Source organism: Phocoena phocoena, chromosome 20 (assembly GCF_963924675.1).
Source record: "Phocoena phocoena chromosome 20, mPhoPho1.1, whole genome shotgun sequence".
Classification (NCBI taxonomy): Eukaryota; Metazoa; Chordata; class Mammalia; order Artiodactyla; family Phocoenidae; genus Phocoena; species Phocoena phocoena.
Window position 1 is genome coordinate 58,007,724 of NC_089238.1, and position 16,317 is coordinate 58,024,040.

A 16,317-nucleotide genomic window follows, 5' to 3' on the forward strand; every position below is an offset into this window, starting at 1 on the left:
AATTTGATACCCACCATTAAGCTATTAAAAAATGCAGGAAAATTCTTTTCTTCAAGAATCAGACATGTTATCTTTTTCCTCTTTCCATTCATATCAGCATTCCACTTCTCGCAGAATTTCATTTTAATGTAATATGGTTTTATCTTTAGAAGTCTTTTTGAGTAATCCATTCTTTAGAACAAAAATATGTATATACATTGAAACTTAAAATTTTTTTTTCCCTGAGTCCTAATGTTCTAAGTGTATAAGAAAATTCTTCTGATTGAGATAGTATTACAGTTAAAAGTAATACACAACACATGAAAACAAACGTATCTCATTCTGGGTTAAACATGGAAAGTAAACTTTGACTGGAAGTGTTCCTTTAATTGAGTGGATGGAACTTTTCTCCCAAGTTAGTTTTTTGTTTGTTTATTTACTTTTGGCCGCTTTGGGTCTTCGTTGCTGCGCGCGCAGGCTTTCTCTAGTTGTGGCGAACAGGGGCTGTTCTTCGTTGCGGTGCGCGGGCTTCTCATTGCGGTGGCTTCTCTTTGTTGCGGAACACGGGCTCTAGGCACGTGGGCTTCAGTAGTGGTGGCACATGGGCTCAGTAGCTGTGGCTCCTGGGCGCTAGAGCACAGGCTCAGTAGTTGTGGCGCAAGGGCTTAGTTGCTCCACGGCCTGTGGGATCTTCCTGGGTCAGGGCTCGAACCCGTGTCCCCTTCATTGGCAGGTGGATTCTTAACCGCTGCACCCCTGGGGAAGTCCCTCCCTCCCCCAAGTTACTTTAATTATCCATGGTCCCTACCTTGCGCCGGTCCAACACAGAGTTTAGTATGCACTTTTTTCCTGTTTTTCGTTTTCCGTTTTTGTCACTACATCTGAGGAGCTTCACTTACGTAGTAGGTGGGAACCATCTGTGTCTGTGGGTCACTGGATCTTTAGACGCTGACTACAGGTGAGAAGGGCCCGCTGTCTAACAGCTGTTGCTCACGACACTGCACATTGGAAGTCCAGGAACGAAGGCTCTCCCTTCATTTCCGTGGGCAGTGTGGCTGGGGAGAGAGGGAGGCGGAGGTGGGCTCAGCCCCAGGATGGCAGCTCAGCCTCGTGTGCATCTCCCCGCAGAGACCATGATGAGCACGCCGCCGCCCGCCAGTGAGCTGCAGCAGCCCCCGCCTCAGGCCCTGCACTACGCCCTGGCCAACGCCCAGCAGGTCCAGATCCACCAGATCGGGGAGGACGGACAGGTCCAAGTAGTATGTACTTCTCGCCAGTTTGCCTTTGCAAGTGGAAGGGGAGGGCACGGCTGGGAAGCGGGGGGAGGGGCGCCGCGACCAGCTCTCCCTGCACTTCTGGATCCCGCTGACAGCCTGGGATGGGGTCCAAGTAGAAATAGTTAAGGTAGGCCTCCTACATCTCGTAGACCTCTCTGCCGGCCCCTCGCGGCTCCCCTGCCTGTGCGCTTCTGCCGGTCCTCCTGGGAGACATCAAGATGTATCACAGATATTTTCTCAGTTCAGAAGCATGGGCACCCTTTACTGAGAGGAGAAGAATAACTTCGTTCTGCGGCCAGCGGAGAGAGCTGGTGGCCTTAGTCACTGTGTAGTTTCTTTCGATTGTGTGACGAGTCGCCCTTGTGTGCTGCCGGCCCAGGTGGACGTTCCTCCCGACGCTTCGTGGGAGAGCGGGGCAGGAACTTCCAGGGGATCCTGGGGATGCTTTAGGCACCCAGCCTCCTCGCCGTGGGCCTCGTTGCAGGACTGCCTCCTGGAGACCTGGTTCTGACCCAGGCGGCCTTGGTTTGATGCTGCACTCAGCACGCTGTCTGGAAAGGGAGGGCTTCCCGAGAGCACCGAGGAGGATTGTAAAGAGTTCTTCTTCCAAGGGAGACGGAACAGTTATAAACAGTGGATTCTTTGTTTAGCTGACAGTCACAAAAGCAGTTACTCTAATCTCGTTAGCAAGGAAGTTCTTTGAAAGAATTCCAGAAGAGATAACTGTGATAGAGGGTTTACATAGATGTAGTAAAATGAAAGCAATAGAAAATTCAACAGTAGTTTATTTTCAGGTCCATTTTGATTAAGGTAGAATTTTAAATAAGATAATGGATATTCATTTCATTGAGCTAAGTTAAGGTTTACAGGAATTATTTGTCTGCCTGTATCTACAAACATAAATGCATTTTACTTGGAGTCTGATACTTTGGAACCACGTTTATTGTTTACTTCAGCTGTTTAAGTAGTCATGTGTTTCTTTGATTTAAAAAGAGTTGGCTGACGTGTTTTCTGTGTAGACACGTGTACAACTGCCACCCACCCTCCTAGTCACGCTGCTGTGTAGCCTCCAGCACCCCCAGGTCACTAGGGACCCTGTCTGAAAGTCCATGAGGTTTCTGGTCCCTCTGGAAAATTGTGGTTTCTCCTTTTTCCTGTATGTCCTTCACATTCTTAAATTTGCCTGTTTAGTAACATACATTTAAAGATTTAACAGATTTTTCCTAGGCCTCATTGCCCCTTTAAGAATTACTGCAAAGTTTTCTGTGTTATGTCCTTAAAGTAGAACTTCAAGAGGGTGTTTAGTAAGCTCACACCATGCGTGTGTGATACTGGCCACTCAGGCCTTAGCTGTCTTTTCTTGAACTGCGAGTGGAGAATCAGGAACAAACATTTCGGAGAGCGTTTCTTGTTTCTTCTGATGCTTCTTGGTGTCTTCTCTTCTGCGGATCCCACAGGGCCACCTCCACATCGCCCAGGTGCCTCAAGGGGAGCAGGTGCAGATCACGCAGGACAGCGAGGTGAGTCTGGCTGCCAGCCCAGGGCCCGCTCTGCGCCCACGGGCCCTCTGCACTCTGACCTTTGTCCTTTGCGGTTGACAGCTGGGCATCCCCAGGTGACACAGGTGTCCAGCAAAGACCGCCTGCCTTCCCACTTGCTGGGGCACAGACCCGAGGCCCTGCCTGCCCTCCACACCTTCCTGCCCTTGCCGCCCCGTGGCCCCATCTGGGCTTCTTTGTGAACACTTGCTATATGGAGGCTTTTGCTCCTGGCTGAAGTGCCCTCTGCAGCCCCAGGGGTGGGAGCAGCATGAGGGGGCCGCCCCTGAGACTGTGGCCTCACGTGTCCTTGGCTCCTCTTGGCACGTGGGGCCAGCGCAGGACTTGAGGGAGGTGGGACTCTGGTGAGAGGGCCCGTGAAGGTCCTGTGAACCTTCGGCGCAGCTTTTTCTGACTCGGCCTCAGCCGCCTGCGGTCCCGCCATCCCGGCCTCTTCCCACTGGTGTCCTTTTACTGTGACTCCACGGTAAGGACAGAGGCAGGAGGCCTTCCTGGCTTGCGTACCTGCCCAGGGGGCTTGGTGTGTGAAGGTCAGCTTGACCCTCCAAAGGCGAGGTCGGCGGGTCAGGCCCGGGGCACAGGGCTGCAGCCCGCAGATTGGGGCGTGGCTTCCTGCACCTTGTCCCCGCCTGGGAGCAGTGCTCTCCCTGGATATCCCCCCCAACGTGTGCCATGTGGGCGGAGCTGAGGGCCGGGCTTGCTTCCAGCCATCGGCGCCAGGGGCTGTCGGCCCCTGGTCTCAGGAGAGTCCCGGGGAAGCCTGGGACTCGTTTAGCGGTGCCTGCTGGCTCCTCGTGTTCCGGCCGCACCGGGCTGCTTTCCTTAAGTGGGTGACGTTAGTGCCCCCGATCTCTCAGTCCCAGCCCCCAGCCTCACAGTCAGAGAGGGAAGAGGTGGGCGGGTTCTGAGGGGACGGCTCCGAGCTGGACAAATCCCTGTGAGTCCTCAGATGACGGGACAGGTGTGTCCATGGGAAGGTGGGGCGCACGGCCAGGTCGGTGCCCGGGGGGTGGGGAGGCTAGCGGGGGCGGGGGGGGGCGGTGAAGGGGAGCAGCGCACAGAGGCTGGGGAGTGGGAGGGGCAGGTCCCGGGAGGCCTGACCGCAGGTAAGGAGTGGGCTTCCGCCTGCCTCCTGCGGGGCCAGCGGGCTGGGGGTGGGTGTCTGTGAGCTCACACAGAGCAACATGTTGCGGGGTTGGGCGGGGGGAGTGGGCAGCAAGCTAAGCGCAGGCGCCCCCTTGGGGGCAGGGGAGCTTCCCTTCTCCAGGCACAGGTGAGGGGGAGGCCACGCCCACAGAGGGCCGGCCCTCTACCAGCACGTCTACCTTGCTGGCGGCCCTTGAAAGGAAGGAAAATGGTTAGGGTTGGAAAAGGAGAAATCAATGTACATCCGCTTTTATATTGTTTCTGCTAAAAATTCATTAGAATACTTACTGAATTCCAATTTTTAGTATCAGTTTTGCCCTTTTTTTTTTTTTTTTTAGTTTTCTTCACTGAATTCCTCCTCTGTATAATCCGGTGGTTTTTTTTTTTTGCTTCCATTAGGAATTGAATGCACTGAATTAGAAAAAATTGCTGATAGCGTAATGGTTACTTTGTAATAAGTTACAATATGCAATTAGTCTTCTTATCACAATGAAACCTTACTTTGTTCACTTAAAAATTAGGTAGTTGTTTTGTCAAAATGAGGATATCTGTAAAGAGACATTTAGCAACGCCTACGAGACTTAAAACAACTATTATTTTTTTAAACAAATGAAAGTGAATTTCCAGCTGGTGAGATCTCAGTAGGCCTGTAGTCTGGTTAATTGCATCACCTCCCGTTGATTTCCTGATTGCCATAATGCTCCATGATGTGTCAGATGTCCCAAAGGGGAAGCTGGGTGATGGGCCGCAGGACCTCTCTGTCCTACTTTTGGTTCTTCTTGTGAGTCTGAGATCGTTTCAAAGTGAAGAGTTAGAAAAAAGACATTTCCATTTGGGGGTCAGGGTTGGGGGATGGCTACAATGTTTTTTAACTGGTTTGTTTTATTTGTTTTTGTAAGAAAAAATAGCACCTGTAAACTCAGCTTAAGTATTGATATTTTGGGATTTTTACGGCTACAAGGGACCGATGTTGGAATTGATGTTAATGGTTTTGCTGGTTTTCACGAATGGCCTGGGGATGTTCCTGCCTCTGTCTCGTGCATCTTGAAGCTGTTGTCTTTGATCACACCCTTATTCATCCATTTTGCAGGGCAATCTACAGATACACCACGTGGGTCAAGATGGGCAGGTAAGTGCTCACCTGCGGTGGATCCCAGCGTGGCAGGAGCGGGAGCGTTGGCCCCGGGGACACATGGAGACACACGGGGCTGGGGCGTGTGGGCGGCGGGGCCCTGGGCTGTTGTGCAGCAGCTGTCTGTTAGAATAAGGCAGGTTTCGCTCCCGTTCATTGCTGTCCAACTCCAACCACTGCCTTTTTTTCTGGTCCTGAGAAAAAGACCCTGAAACCCTCATTGAACTCACCTGATATGAACCGTCTACAGAGTGAAGCGCCCGGCTGAGGCGTTCTAGGGGTGATTTGCTTTCTAAGATGGAGTGACATTGCTGGTGAATTCGAGGATTGACGTTTTCACGTCCTCGTGAAGAGTTTCTGTTAAAGAGATGTTTATAACCTGAATAATTATGAAAGAGAGTCTGGACAACCTTCCTTTTTTATAGAACGTAACTTAGGGATCATGAACATGGAGCTCAGTCACTACCAAGATAACCATAGACACTATTCTCGGAGCCGCGTGCACGATCCCTTCTGGCACACTGTGTGCGCTTCCCACGTCCTCGGCGAGGGCCTCGTGTCTGCCACAAGCGGTCACGCGGGGTGTGCGTTGCTGGACTCGAAACCAAGGGACATCACGCCCCGAGGGTTTCCCGTTGAGCCCTCGGAGCGCCTTGGGACGAGTGCGATGTTCAGGTTGGACTTTCTCCGTTGAGAGTGTCGTCTTGAACATGCTCACGAGGTTCTAATCAAAGTCCTAAAGCAGTATTAATATCTAAAAATGGCGGCCTTGGCAAAGAGCCAGAGAGTTGCGGCATTTTAAGAGCTGCGCTGAGTTTTAACCTTAGTTACACCTCTTCTTTAGCATCCTTCTCAGGGCTCTTACTCCAGGTCGGGAAAGCTGGGGGCTCTTTGTCACTTGAGCCTTGAAACAAAACCTCTGCTTTCCCAGAGTTGTGCTCTGGTTTTTTTCTGCTGCTGCTGATGAGGTGGCCCGAGGTGACCCGGCAGCCTGGGGAGGGGTGTCGCTTCCGGGCAGCTGTGTTTGCTTGCCTTTCCGTTGTGCTTTCGGGGAAGGTGTAGGGAGAGGAGCCCTGTCCTGGAGGGTCGGTTACAGCGGGGAGCAGCGCAGGGGCGTCGAGCCAGCCTCTGCCAGCGGGAGGGCGGCCTTCTCCACACTGCAGCGTGGGCCCCGCCGCCCACGTTGGGCCTCACATACCGCGATCTGCCGCTTGCGTCTGTTGGAGCAGATTAAGGGTTGAGGTGCCCCCCAACCCCCAGGTAGGCCCTGTGAGGCTAGGCACTCAAACCCAGGGTGGAGGGATGAGGGCGGTGGAGAGGAGAGCACGGGGGTTAGAGGTGAAGTTCCAGTTGGGCTGAGAGCACGGGTTCCGGTTACTGGAAGAATGTCCCAGTCACACTTCTCACCCAGTCCCTGTCGAGTGGAGTGACAGTCATGATCGGGTACTGAGATGCCTCTCCCTGACCCGGACGTCGAGTTGGCCGGGTGTAGACAGAACAGTCCCCAGAGGGTTCCATCGGTCAACAAGGCCGCACGCGAGGTTCATGTCGGGTTCACTCTGGCAACACGTGCTTTCTTGGCTTTGCCGCTTTAGATGTTAGAGAGGTTTGTGAGGTTATGTGGACATTTTTAACCTTAGCAAGATATTTTAAAATTTTAAATGAACTGTACAGGGTTAGAATTTGACCTGGTTTGGTGCATTAATTAAGAATGATGTGATTAAAAACATGTTTAGGGAGCAGTAAATTGTGCCTTGTGTCCCTTTAGCACAGCGTCTGTCCTTCCGCTGAGACCTTTCCGCGCATTGTCCATAAATCCTCGCCTTCAATCACACAACAGTTTGCCTTTCATGCCTGGAGTCTGGTTGCCTCCAGGGCTGTGCTGGCCTGATGTTCTGCCCCTCGAAACGCAGGCTGTTTTGGGGGGGGAGTGAGGGTCTGTGTTCAAGCAAAAAGATGCTGCTCTTTGAAAGGAGCGGACACGTCTGCCCGCCGTCGTGAGTATGTGGGCAGCAGGGGCCTGGCTGCAGGAACAGTGCCGTTAGCCTCCTGCGCTGTTGGCTGGCAGGCAGGCCCCAGAGCTTGTGGACGGAGCAGTCACTTCAGTTGGGCTCGTCGCTGGGGAATCGGGTCATGGGGCCCCTTTCAACCGTTAAGGTTTGAATTTGAGCCTCCAAAGTGGGGCCTTTCTGAGTCCAGCCAACAAACACTGGGCCTTGGACCCCAGTGGGTGCTTGGTGAGCTGCTCTCCCCACCCTGTGGTTGCCGGAGGAGCTCTTCCAGGGGAGGAGGGGTTCCCCTCTGGGGGAGAGAGGGGACACCCCGAGCTGGGGCCACTGCTCCCCGGCCGGCTTTCCCTCGTCCCAGCTCACCGGTGGGCCAGGTAAACCCGGCTCTGGCTCCAGGTCTGTCCGCCCTCCTTAGAGCTCAGAGGTGCACTGTGGGTGCGAGTCTGCCTTCGGGGCTCGAGAGGCGGCCTCCCCGGTTCCATCCCGACTCCTCCTGGCCGTGCGTGGGGCAGCAGGGTGGGGTGTGGGACAGCCCCACCGCGTGCAGGGGACGTTCCCATCTGATGACGTGCGTAGGCGCGTGGCAGGGCCTCCCTGCCTCCCAGACACCCACCTTTCCCCACCACGGTGCTGTCTTGTCCACAGAGGGTTTCTGCTCGCTTCCAGGCCCTTAAAGCACTACGATGGGTTCTGTCCTGCTTCAGCTGCTCACGGCCGGGGCCGGGTGACTTTGCAGTAATGCACGACAATTTCGGGGTGCTTTCTCTTCACACCGCAGGACTGTGTACTGTCGATAACCGTCTGAATTTGACCCCAGTCAGCGGGGTCCCCGGGTGCTGGTAGCAGCAGGTGCTGGGACCTCAGGGATCTGACGCTTAGGAAGGGCAGGGAAGGCCGAGGGTGATGCTCTCAGACCGGGGACTGGTTCCCATGGAACCACAGCGCCTCCTGGCTTCTCAGAAATCACCTGCGACCCACACAGTGGGCTCTCCGAATTTGCATGGTGACTTTTGGGTAAAAACGTGGCCATGTCTTTAAAGGGAATATCTGGATATTCAGTTTAGACAGCAAGAGGTACAGGCTTTGGTTCTGATGAATTGGATGTGGTTGAAGATTTAGCCAACTCAAAATAATCTTTCTGATTTCTCTAATCAGTTGGAGGAAAGGCAAAATAATCTTACTCAGTTTAGGAGGTGGCAGTGCAGTTGTAGAACTAAATCTGGAAGTACAGACGTTAAACGGGAGGTGAACTCTGAGAACTGGAGGAAAGAAGTGGCCGAAAGAGGACGTTTATTCTGGAAATGCTCTCAGTGTCACCTTGGCTTCCAGGAGGCAGATGGTGGTGGGGAAGCGGAGGGCATCCTCCTGGCGGGAGGGGGGTGTGGGTCCGGGCAGGACCTGCTCCGTGGTGGGGCTCTGTGGGGTCACAGGCGCTTCATGTCACAGCCACACGTCTCCTGGGACGTGTGCGTGTGCTGTATTCTTTCCCTCTCACTTCTCTAAAGGTCACTGTTTTCTTGGGGGTCGGGTTGTCTGAGGCATCAAAGTGTGTTGTTTCACTTAGAGCTTCACGTCTGGCCCCTCAAGTGAACACCACTGCTGAGGAGGGAGTGGGTGTGAGGCCGAGCGTGTCTGTCACGTCCACGAGTGTGGTCCCCGCGTTGGGTTCATCTGGGTAGTTCAGGAAGATCCCGAGGGGACACATGCAGTGACACAGACGAGGCGCTGCCTCTGCTCCATCTCCTGGCTGTTCTGCTTTGAGCGTTCTGAGCTGCTCAGCGTGCGTGAGTTCAAGGGAAGCGGGGTGAGCGCCTCATCTCGGCTCGGTCGTGCTCAGGGGACAGCGGCTGGCAGTGAGACCGTAGGACTGGGGACCCGCGTTGGCGTTGGCCTTGTGGCACAGAGACATCTGGCTCTGAATCTGCCCTGGTTAGAGCCAGTCCCGAGCCAGTCACCCTTCAGCTGTGTAGACGAACGCATGCTGGGAATCACGAGCTTCATTGTGAGACTGTGAGCACTGGGGCGCGTCCCTGTGCTGCTGGTCTAATCGTCACCTGGTTGCAGCCATCCCTTGCTGTACGACCCCCGCCCCCACCGCCAAATTTGGGGCCAGAGAAGACAATCAGTTATTATGCTTGGGGCTTCCCTGGTGGCGCAGTGGTTGAGAATCCACCTGCCAATGCAACGGACACGGGTTCGAGCCCTGGTCCGGGAAGATCCCACATGCCACGGAGCAACTAAGCCCGTGCGCCACAACTACTGAGCCTGCGCTCTAGAGCCTGCGAGCCACAAGTACTGAATCCCGCGCGCCACAACTACTGAACCTGCGCTCTAGAGCCCTCGAGCCACAACTACTGAGCCCGCGTGCCACAACTACTGAAGCCCGTGCGCCTAGAGCCCGTGCTCCACGATAAGACAAGACACCGCAATGAGAAGCCTGCGCACCGCAACAAAGAGTAGCCCCTGCTCGCCACAACTAGAGAAAATCTGTGCACAGCAATGAAGACCCAACACAGCCAAAGACAAATAAATTAAAAAAAAAAAAAAAATTATTACCCTTCACCATTCGGGGTTCACCGGGCCCAGCGGGAGGAGGTGGTTCTGCCACGTCATGTCACTGGGTCGTCTGGAGGCTCGGGGCTGCCCTGTCCAAGGGATCCCTCCCGGGCCTGGAGCTGGGCTGTCCCCCCAGCCCGTCGGTTCTCCATGAGGGCTCCCCCAGTGGCCCAGGGCCTCACAGCATGGTGGCAGGGTCCGCGGGGCGGATGTCACCCGCTTTTGAGAGCTGGGGTGCAGATGTGCAGGCCCCACGGTGACCACGCTCCTGAGGGCGGTGTGGGATGTCCACGCCGTGGTCTGAATGCACAGGATGTTGCTGGCAAAGAGGGATGTGACATCTCTCGGCATCCATTCTGGGCCCAGCGTGGCCTGATCGTGAGCTCCTGAAGGGCAGGGCCTGTGTCCTTCATGGGGAGGCAGGGGCCTGCCTGAGTGCCCGGAGAGGCCCGGTGGATTTCCATGGAGACGGTTACTGGGTGAATCATGCACCACGAGCCCCGGAGATGAGCCTCCCCGCTCAGGCTGGTGGGCTGGGAGTTAGTCTGTCAGTGCTGGCATCGAGACCTCAGCCCACCCACCCGAGTGGCCTAAAATCTGCATCGAGCACTTGACACTTTTTAACTGTGTGCTTCGTTGGGGCAGCTTGGCTGATGGTAAAAGTTGGGTGCATTTTTTATGATTATTGTGTATTGTTAAATTTTTGTTGAACTGTTAGAACAGTCTTAAAATGTCCTTTTCTGCATTTAAAGAATTGAGATTTTTACGATTTCTAAGTTTTGCATTCTGTTCATCTTGGTTTTGGGGGAGTTTAAGAAAACAAAGCAAAGACCGCAACATTTATTCGTGTGACTAAGAAGCAGTGCTCTCGAGCGAACAGGCTGCTGCTGGCTGACCGCGAGGTCCCCTGGCCACTGTGTCTGCGGCGCCTCTGTTTCCTGGGCTCATCAGCACCCGAGGGCAGGCCCGCCCCTGGGAGGGCGCTGGCGCCTTTGTTTTAGTTAATACCGAGTTGTCACTAAAGGTCAGAGTACAACCCAGGAGGAGGAGGCTGGGGCCCCCTGCACCTCCAGTGTCATGCTCCGGCCTCCCCGGCTGCCATAGCCATGGGAGGAGCCAGCCCACTGCCCACGGGGCCGGTGTTCCTTTCTGGAGCTGGACGTACGCTCCCTCTGACACCCCAGCCTTGTGTTGCTGTTGATGATGTGAACTAGGGGATGTCATTCTCCTTTACACGTGGGGACAGTAGCCGGTGCCTCTTCCAGGGTTGTGCAGGGAGGTCAAGTCCAGGATGGATGCAGCCCCCAACTCTCATGTGAGTCCTCAAGCCCCCGCCTTGGCTCCAGATCTCTAGAACACAGTCATCACTGCTGTTGTCACTGCCACCACCAGGACTGCACAGCCACTGACACCTCCCCCTCCGCTGTCATCACTGCTGTCGTCGCCTCCACCACCAGGACTGCACAGCCACTGTCACCTCCACCAGCGTTACCTCCACCAGCGTTACCTCCCCCTACTCCACCATGAAGGGATGTTTCAAGCGAGTTTCGATGCTTGTGAGCTGTGATCTGTCTTCTCTGCCTCGTGCTGTGGAGGCTAAAGTGATAGAGCTCCCTCCGCCTGGCCCTTAGGAGTTTTACTGGGGGGAGGTAACAAACTAGGAGTGTGTGAGAAAGGTAAGGGGCAGATCCACGCTCTGTTTCTTGCCTGTCGCATTGTGCATTCGGTAGGCACTCAGGTGTGGGGCAGAGCTGTGAAGATTCAGAGCGGCTTCCAGAGGGCATGTGGATCCAGGCGATTCAGATCTAGTGAGATGTGAACGCTCACTTGGTCCCAGCTCCATTGCCAGGCAATATCGTATCTGTTGGGACATCTGAATCTGGGTCAGTTTTTTCTCCATAGTTGGGAGATTTTCAGCCATATGGGGCATCTTTAAAGACTGGAGCTTTAGTCATGGTGCTTACGTTGTGAATCACGAAATGGTTTAGTACTGTTTCAACTAGATGCGCATTTTGGTAGATTTTTATTTTTTTTACAGTTGTGGTTAACGTCATCTAAGATGCGTACGAAAAAAGTTGTGTGTCTGTCTGTAGGCTGAACGACGTCAGGACACTTGGAAACCTGGGAGTTGTGTGTGTTCTGGCAAAGCCCGTCTCTGCAGTAATGAATATGCCGCACAGACACGCACGCACAGAAACACACACACACAGAAACACACACATGCATGGGTCACATGTGTTTTAAAAAGGCAACACGGTGATGTGTCCAGGTTACTCTCCTCCTGCATCTGTGAGATAACTTCACCAGTATGTAACTAAATAGCCCTGGTGTTCTCGAGACTCTTAAACCTCTCTCGAGTTCTTTGGCATTTGTGTCCATCCTTATACTTTGCTTAAAAGTAAATTTCAGTAGCTCTCGGAACTTTTTCCATAAAATGAGGCATTATAAACCCAGCTGGGAAAAAGATTAGAAGAGGTGGGAAGTATCCAACATTTTATGTGTAGGACTTTTTTGGAGTGTAGGCCTTTTTTGGGGTGGATGAGAAGGGCTGTGTGTGAGTGCGTGTGTGTGTGTGTGGTGTGTGTGTAGGGTGCCTTAATCTATAGCAGTGAAACAGTGTCTGCCATTCCCAGGGACTCTAGTCCACTTTTAGTGGTCTGCCACGCCAGGAGAGCAGTCTCAGCCTTGCAGATGGTACACACTGTCACTTCACTTCTTTTTTTAAAAATATTTATTTATATTTTTATTTTTGGCTGCATTGGGTCTTTGTTGCTGTGTGCGGGCTTTCCCTAGTTGCGGCGAGCAGGGGCTACTCTTCGTTGCAGTGCACGGGCTTCTCATTGTGGTGGCTTCTCTTGTTGCGGAGCACGGGCTCTAAGTACGTGGGCTTCGGTAGTTGTGGCATGTGGGCTCAGTAGTTGTGGCATGGGCTTAGTTGCTCCACGGCACGTGGGATCTTCCCAGACGAGGGCTCGAACCCGTGTCCCCTGCATTGACAGGTGGATTCTTAACCACTGCAACACCAGGGAAGCCCTCACACTGTCACTTCACTTCTAATAAAAATGTTCCCTTCAAGAAAATATGTTCCTTCCAAAACACAGACACACATCTTGGAGAACCTAGGTAGCTCAGGGAATTAACCCCTCATGGAAAAGCCTTCTCTACCAGAAATGGTGGAAAATATCGTTTAAATGAGAAAAGGCCAGATGTGGAGGGAGTTTGGTGTTGAGTGGTTCCCAAAAATACCCTAGAAGAGTCACAGAAACGACGGCGCGTCTCCTGCTGCCCAGCCGCGGAAGCCGAGTGTGGCGCTGCAGGCTGTCGCCCTGCCCGGGGCAGCTGGCCCCGTCGGGACTCCGTTCCTTGGGAATCCTGGTCCCCAGCGGAGGCTTGGGGCTGCCGGAGGGGCTCCCGACTCCCAGGACTCCCCGTTCGCCACCTCCTGGGCCCGTGGGCAGCGGGGAAGGCAGTTTTAGGCGTGGCTGAGGATGACCAGTTAGTGACGCTGGCGGGGCAATCCACGCCTGTCATTTGTCCCTGGAGCTGTGACGAGCAAGACGGTTTCTGGTCGGACAAGGCCCGGAGGAGGTTGACAGAGGTTTGGGCTGGGAAGGATATTGTAATGACGTTTTTAGAAGAAGTTGCACCATGTGGTTACTTACGTGTACGGTTCCAGTATTGTAGGTCATTAGAGTCACGATGTCTTTGGAGGCTCATGTCAGTTGAGGCTGAGTAGCTTTACAAGCCAACCCCAAAGGCCCTTGCGATTGTTTGGACGCATCGCCCACGGCCCTGAGCCCCTTTGGTCAAGCCCCACCTCAAAGGCTTTGACTCCAGACAGGCAAGGGAAGAGTGACAAGCCTTAAAATTCGAGAATCGTTTTTGATGAGTTTCATCATTTTCAAATATACGTTTAAAAGGTTAAGTTAAATAGCTTTAATGCTATTAGATCCAAATTTTGTTCATTTCTGTTCTTCACAGTACCCAGTGTAGTATCAGTTGTCAGTACTCAGTGATTCCTTGTTGGTGAATAAATACAATAGTAATTATTTCAAATTAGCATTAGTTAACTGTAAGATATGCATGTGAGTTGAAAGCATTTTGATACACTTTTATTTTTAAGCCGTTTTAAAATGTGGCATACGTTCACTGATGATTTGTCATGAGTAATAACTTGGAAATGTCCGGAGCACTACTTACCTAAACCTTACAGCTCAGTAGGCTGAAAAATTGTGACTTCTGACTAATTCCAAATTTCTTTTTAGTGAGGCCTAAGTTGTAGAACTTTTTCTGCATAAGGAGGGTTTGGTGATTTCTCTGGGCTCTCCTGAAGCTTTTCTGTCACCGTCTGTGTTTTCCGTGAGGGGCGTGCGTGCAGCGGGCAGTGGAGCCCATGCCTGGTGTTGGACCAGTGTCCCTGGCGTTTGGGTGCAGAGCAGCTAAGGATTCTTTACCCCAGCAACTGTACTCCAGACGCCGTCAGGGCAGCTGCTGTCTGTTGGAAGGAACCGAGTTACCACTCCTGCACCAGGAATTTGCTTTCTGGATTTCTAGCTGTGGAGGAGGGTGGGTGGAAGGCCAGCCCTATAATGGGGCTGCCCCGTGAAGTGCTGGCCATTTTTCCAGATGGTTCACTTCCTTACGGTAAGAGAAATAGGGGATGGAAAGTACCCGTGGGGACGTTTCCCTCCTGTTCTTCCCAGGCCCCGGCTTTTCCCCGAGCAAGCCCCGGGAGCTCTGGCCGTCCATGTTGTAGAGACTGGAGGCTCGCTCTGCGTGCTCTAGGTGGAGTCATGTGTGGACTCTGGTGGTTGCAGCCCAGAGGGGAGTCGCTGTACCGTGTGAGGCGTCTGAGCTTAGACAGTGGATCTGGGCGGGTAGGGTGCCGGAGTTAGCGCTGGGCTCTCCCGGCACCACGGGTCTCCAGGGCTTGGAGGTCTCAGGAGGACGTGGTGGAAGTTGCAGGAAGCTGAGCCGGGGGGCCGGGGCCACCAGACGGGCCTGCGGCGTGAGAGCTCGCACGGGGCTGGGACACGAGTGAGCCCTTGAGCCACTCGGCAGAGTTACTGCAGAAGACAAACCTTTCAAGCACAATGTCATGTCCCACTTTTCCCCCCGTGAGAGTGCGCTTCAGGGTGACCGTTGGCTTCATTGTGTGTTCGTGAGGAATCTTTCGTGTAGAAATCACAGGCCCAGTCTGATCAGGGCGCCCGGGTGCGGGCCAAGGCCGCTGCTCCGGCGGGCCTGGAATGCCTGGCAGAGTTGGAGGACGCGGACGGGCCCCCAGCCTGGGCCCCGTGGGCGTTGTGTTCAGAAATTTGACACCACCCGAGGCAGAACCGGCACGGACGCTCATGGTCGGGCTCCATGCAGCTCCAGAGCAGAGGTCGATTTCTGGTCAAGGAGGTCCCGAGGAATCGGGACGGCTTCCCCTCATTCTGAGTTCCCTCTCACACAGCGACTAAGGGGGAACATTTGCAGACGTACTGGCAAACTCCGCTACCGTCTTTCTTTACATCTCTCTGAGGACTTGCGGCCCCCTAATGAAATGCAGTCCGTGTGATGTGCCACTGGGCTTGGACTGGAGAGAGAAGGTAGCACCTGGCAGCCCTGTCAGGTGTGTGAGAGAGGAAGAGGGAGGGAGGGGCTGAAGGACCCTTGAACGGACAGGCACGCTGCGGATGACAGGCATTCAGGGTAGAAGACTCATCTAGAACTATTTTCGTGTGTAGGCAAACACAGTCACTGATTTCAAGAATCCAGGCGATGGTTCTTGCTGACGCCAAAGTAAAATGAGCAGACAGCTCCTCGGGTGGCCCCATACCCGGCTTCAGAGCTGCCCGCTGAGCTGTTGCTTTCAGCCCCGTGCCCACGTAACGTTCCCACGCTGTCCCCTTGCTCTACAGACACGACCCTCGTGCTGACCGGTGAAGGTCGGCCCAGACTCTGACCGTGGCCTTCCTGTGGCGAAAGATGCACATTGATGTGGCCATCCAGCTTTAGAGCGGAGCCCTTGAGAAGGGGGGCAGCGTGGGCCAGCAGCCCAGTGACAGCCGCCCCGCCTGCCGGCAGATGCTTTACCTAGCGAGGGCGGGTGCGGAGGGGGAGACGGGGAGACAGGTGCCTCCCAGGCCACATGCCTGGCCGCGCCCGTCAGCCGTCTAGACCAGGCTCTGAGGGGACGGGGGGCACTCGGGTAAACCGGGCACGGCGAACAGGAGGGAAAGCGGGGCTCCTTGGAAGTAGGTCTTTGTGATGTAACCGCCAGGTGGGTCTTTTTGAGAGAATTCTCTTCCATTTAGGGCGGTGCTCCACCGGCACCTGAGTTGAGCTCCCCGGAGCCCCTGGAGCCGGAAGATAGATACCCCCAGGTGGATGATGCCAGAAGGGCAGGTGTCTGGCGAGGAGACAAGTCGGCCAAGGAGATGGAGCGAAGGGCTCAAAGCCTCTTCATCGCAGAGGCCGGTGGAGAGAGGTTGAGAGTGTGTGCTCTTCCTTCTGTTTTAAAGGGAAATGATTTCTAAAGTCAGATGAGGCTTTCGAGCTTTCTTCTTGTCTGATTTGTGTGTAACCTTCTTTGACTCTTTCTGACGCGTTCCCGTCCCACGTGACTGGACCTGGCCTCGTGCTGTACTGGGGCAGCCTGGAGGGAGTTGGGA

The 16,317-nt window shown here is 54.1% G+C and overlaps 1 protein-coding gene across 5 annotated transcripts in view; it reads left to right on the plus strand.

Moving 5' to 3' along the window:
• Positions 1–16,317, plus strand: part of BANP (BTG3 associated nuclear protein) — a 75,078-nt gene that overhangs the window by 45,768 nt on the left and 12,993 nt on the right. For 3 of the 5 annotated variants that reach the window (XM_065898244.1, XM_065898247.1, XM_065898246.1), the window contains 3 exons: positions 1,108–1,238; positions 2,714–2,776; positions 5,052–5,090. In XM_065898244.1, coding sequence (XP_065754316.1) covers positions 1,108–1,238; positions 2,714–2,776; positions 5,052–5,090 — 233 coding nt within the window. Of the gene's footprint in view, positions 1–1,107; positions 1,239–2,703; positions 2,777–5,051; positions 5,091–16,317 lie in introns of all 5 variants that reach the window. The other 2 variants (XM_065898243.1, XM_065898245.1) reach the window with 1 other exon arrangement.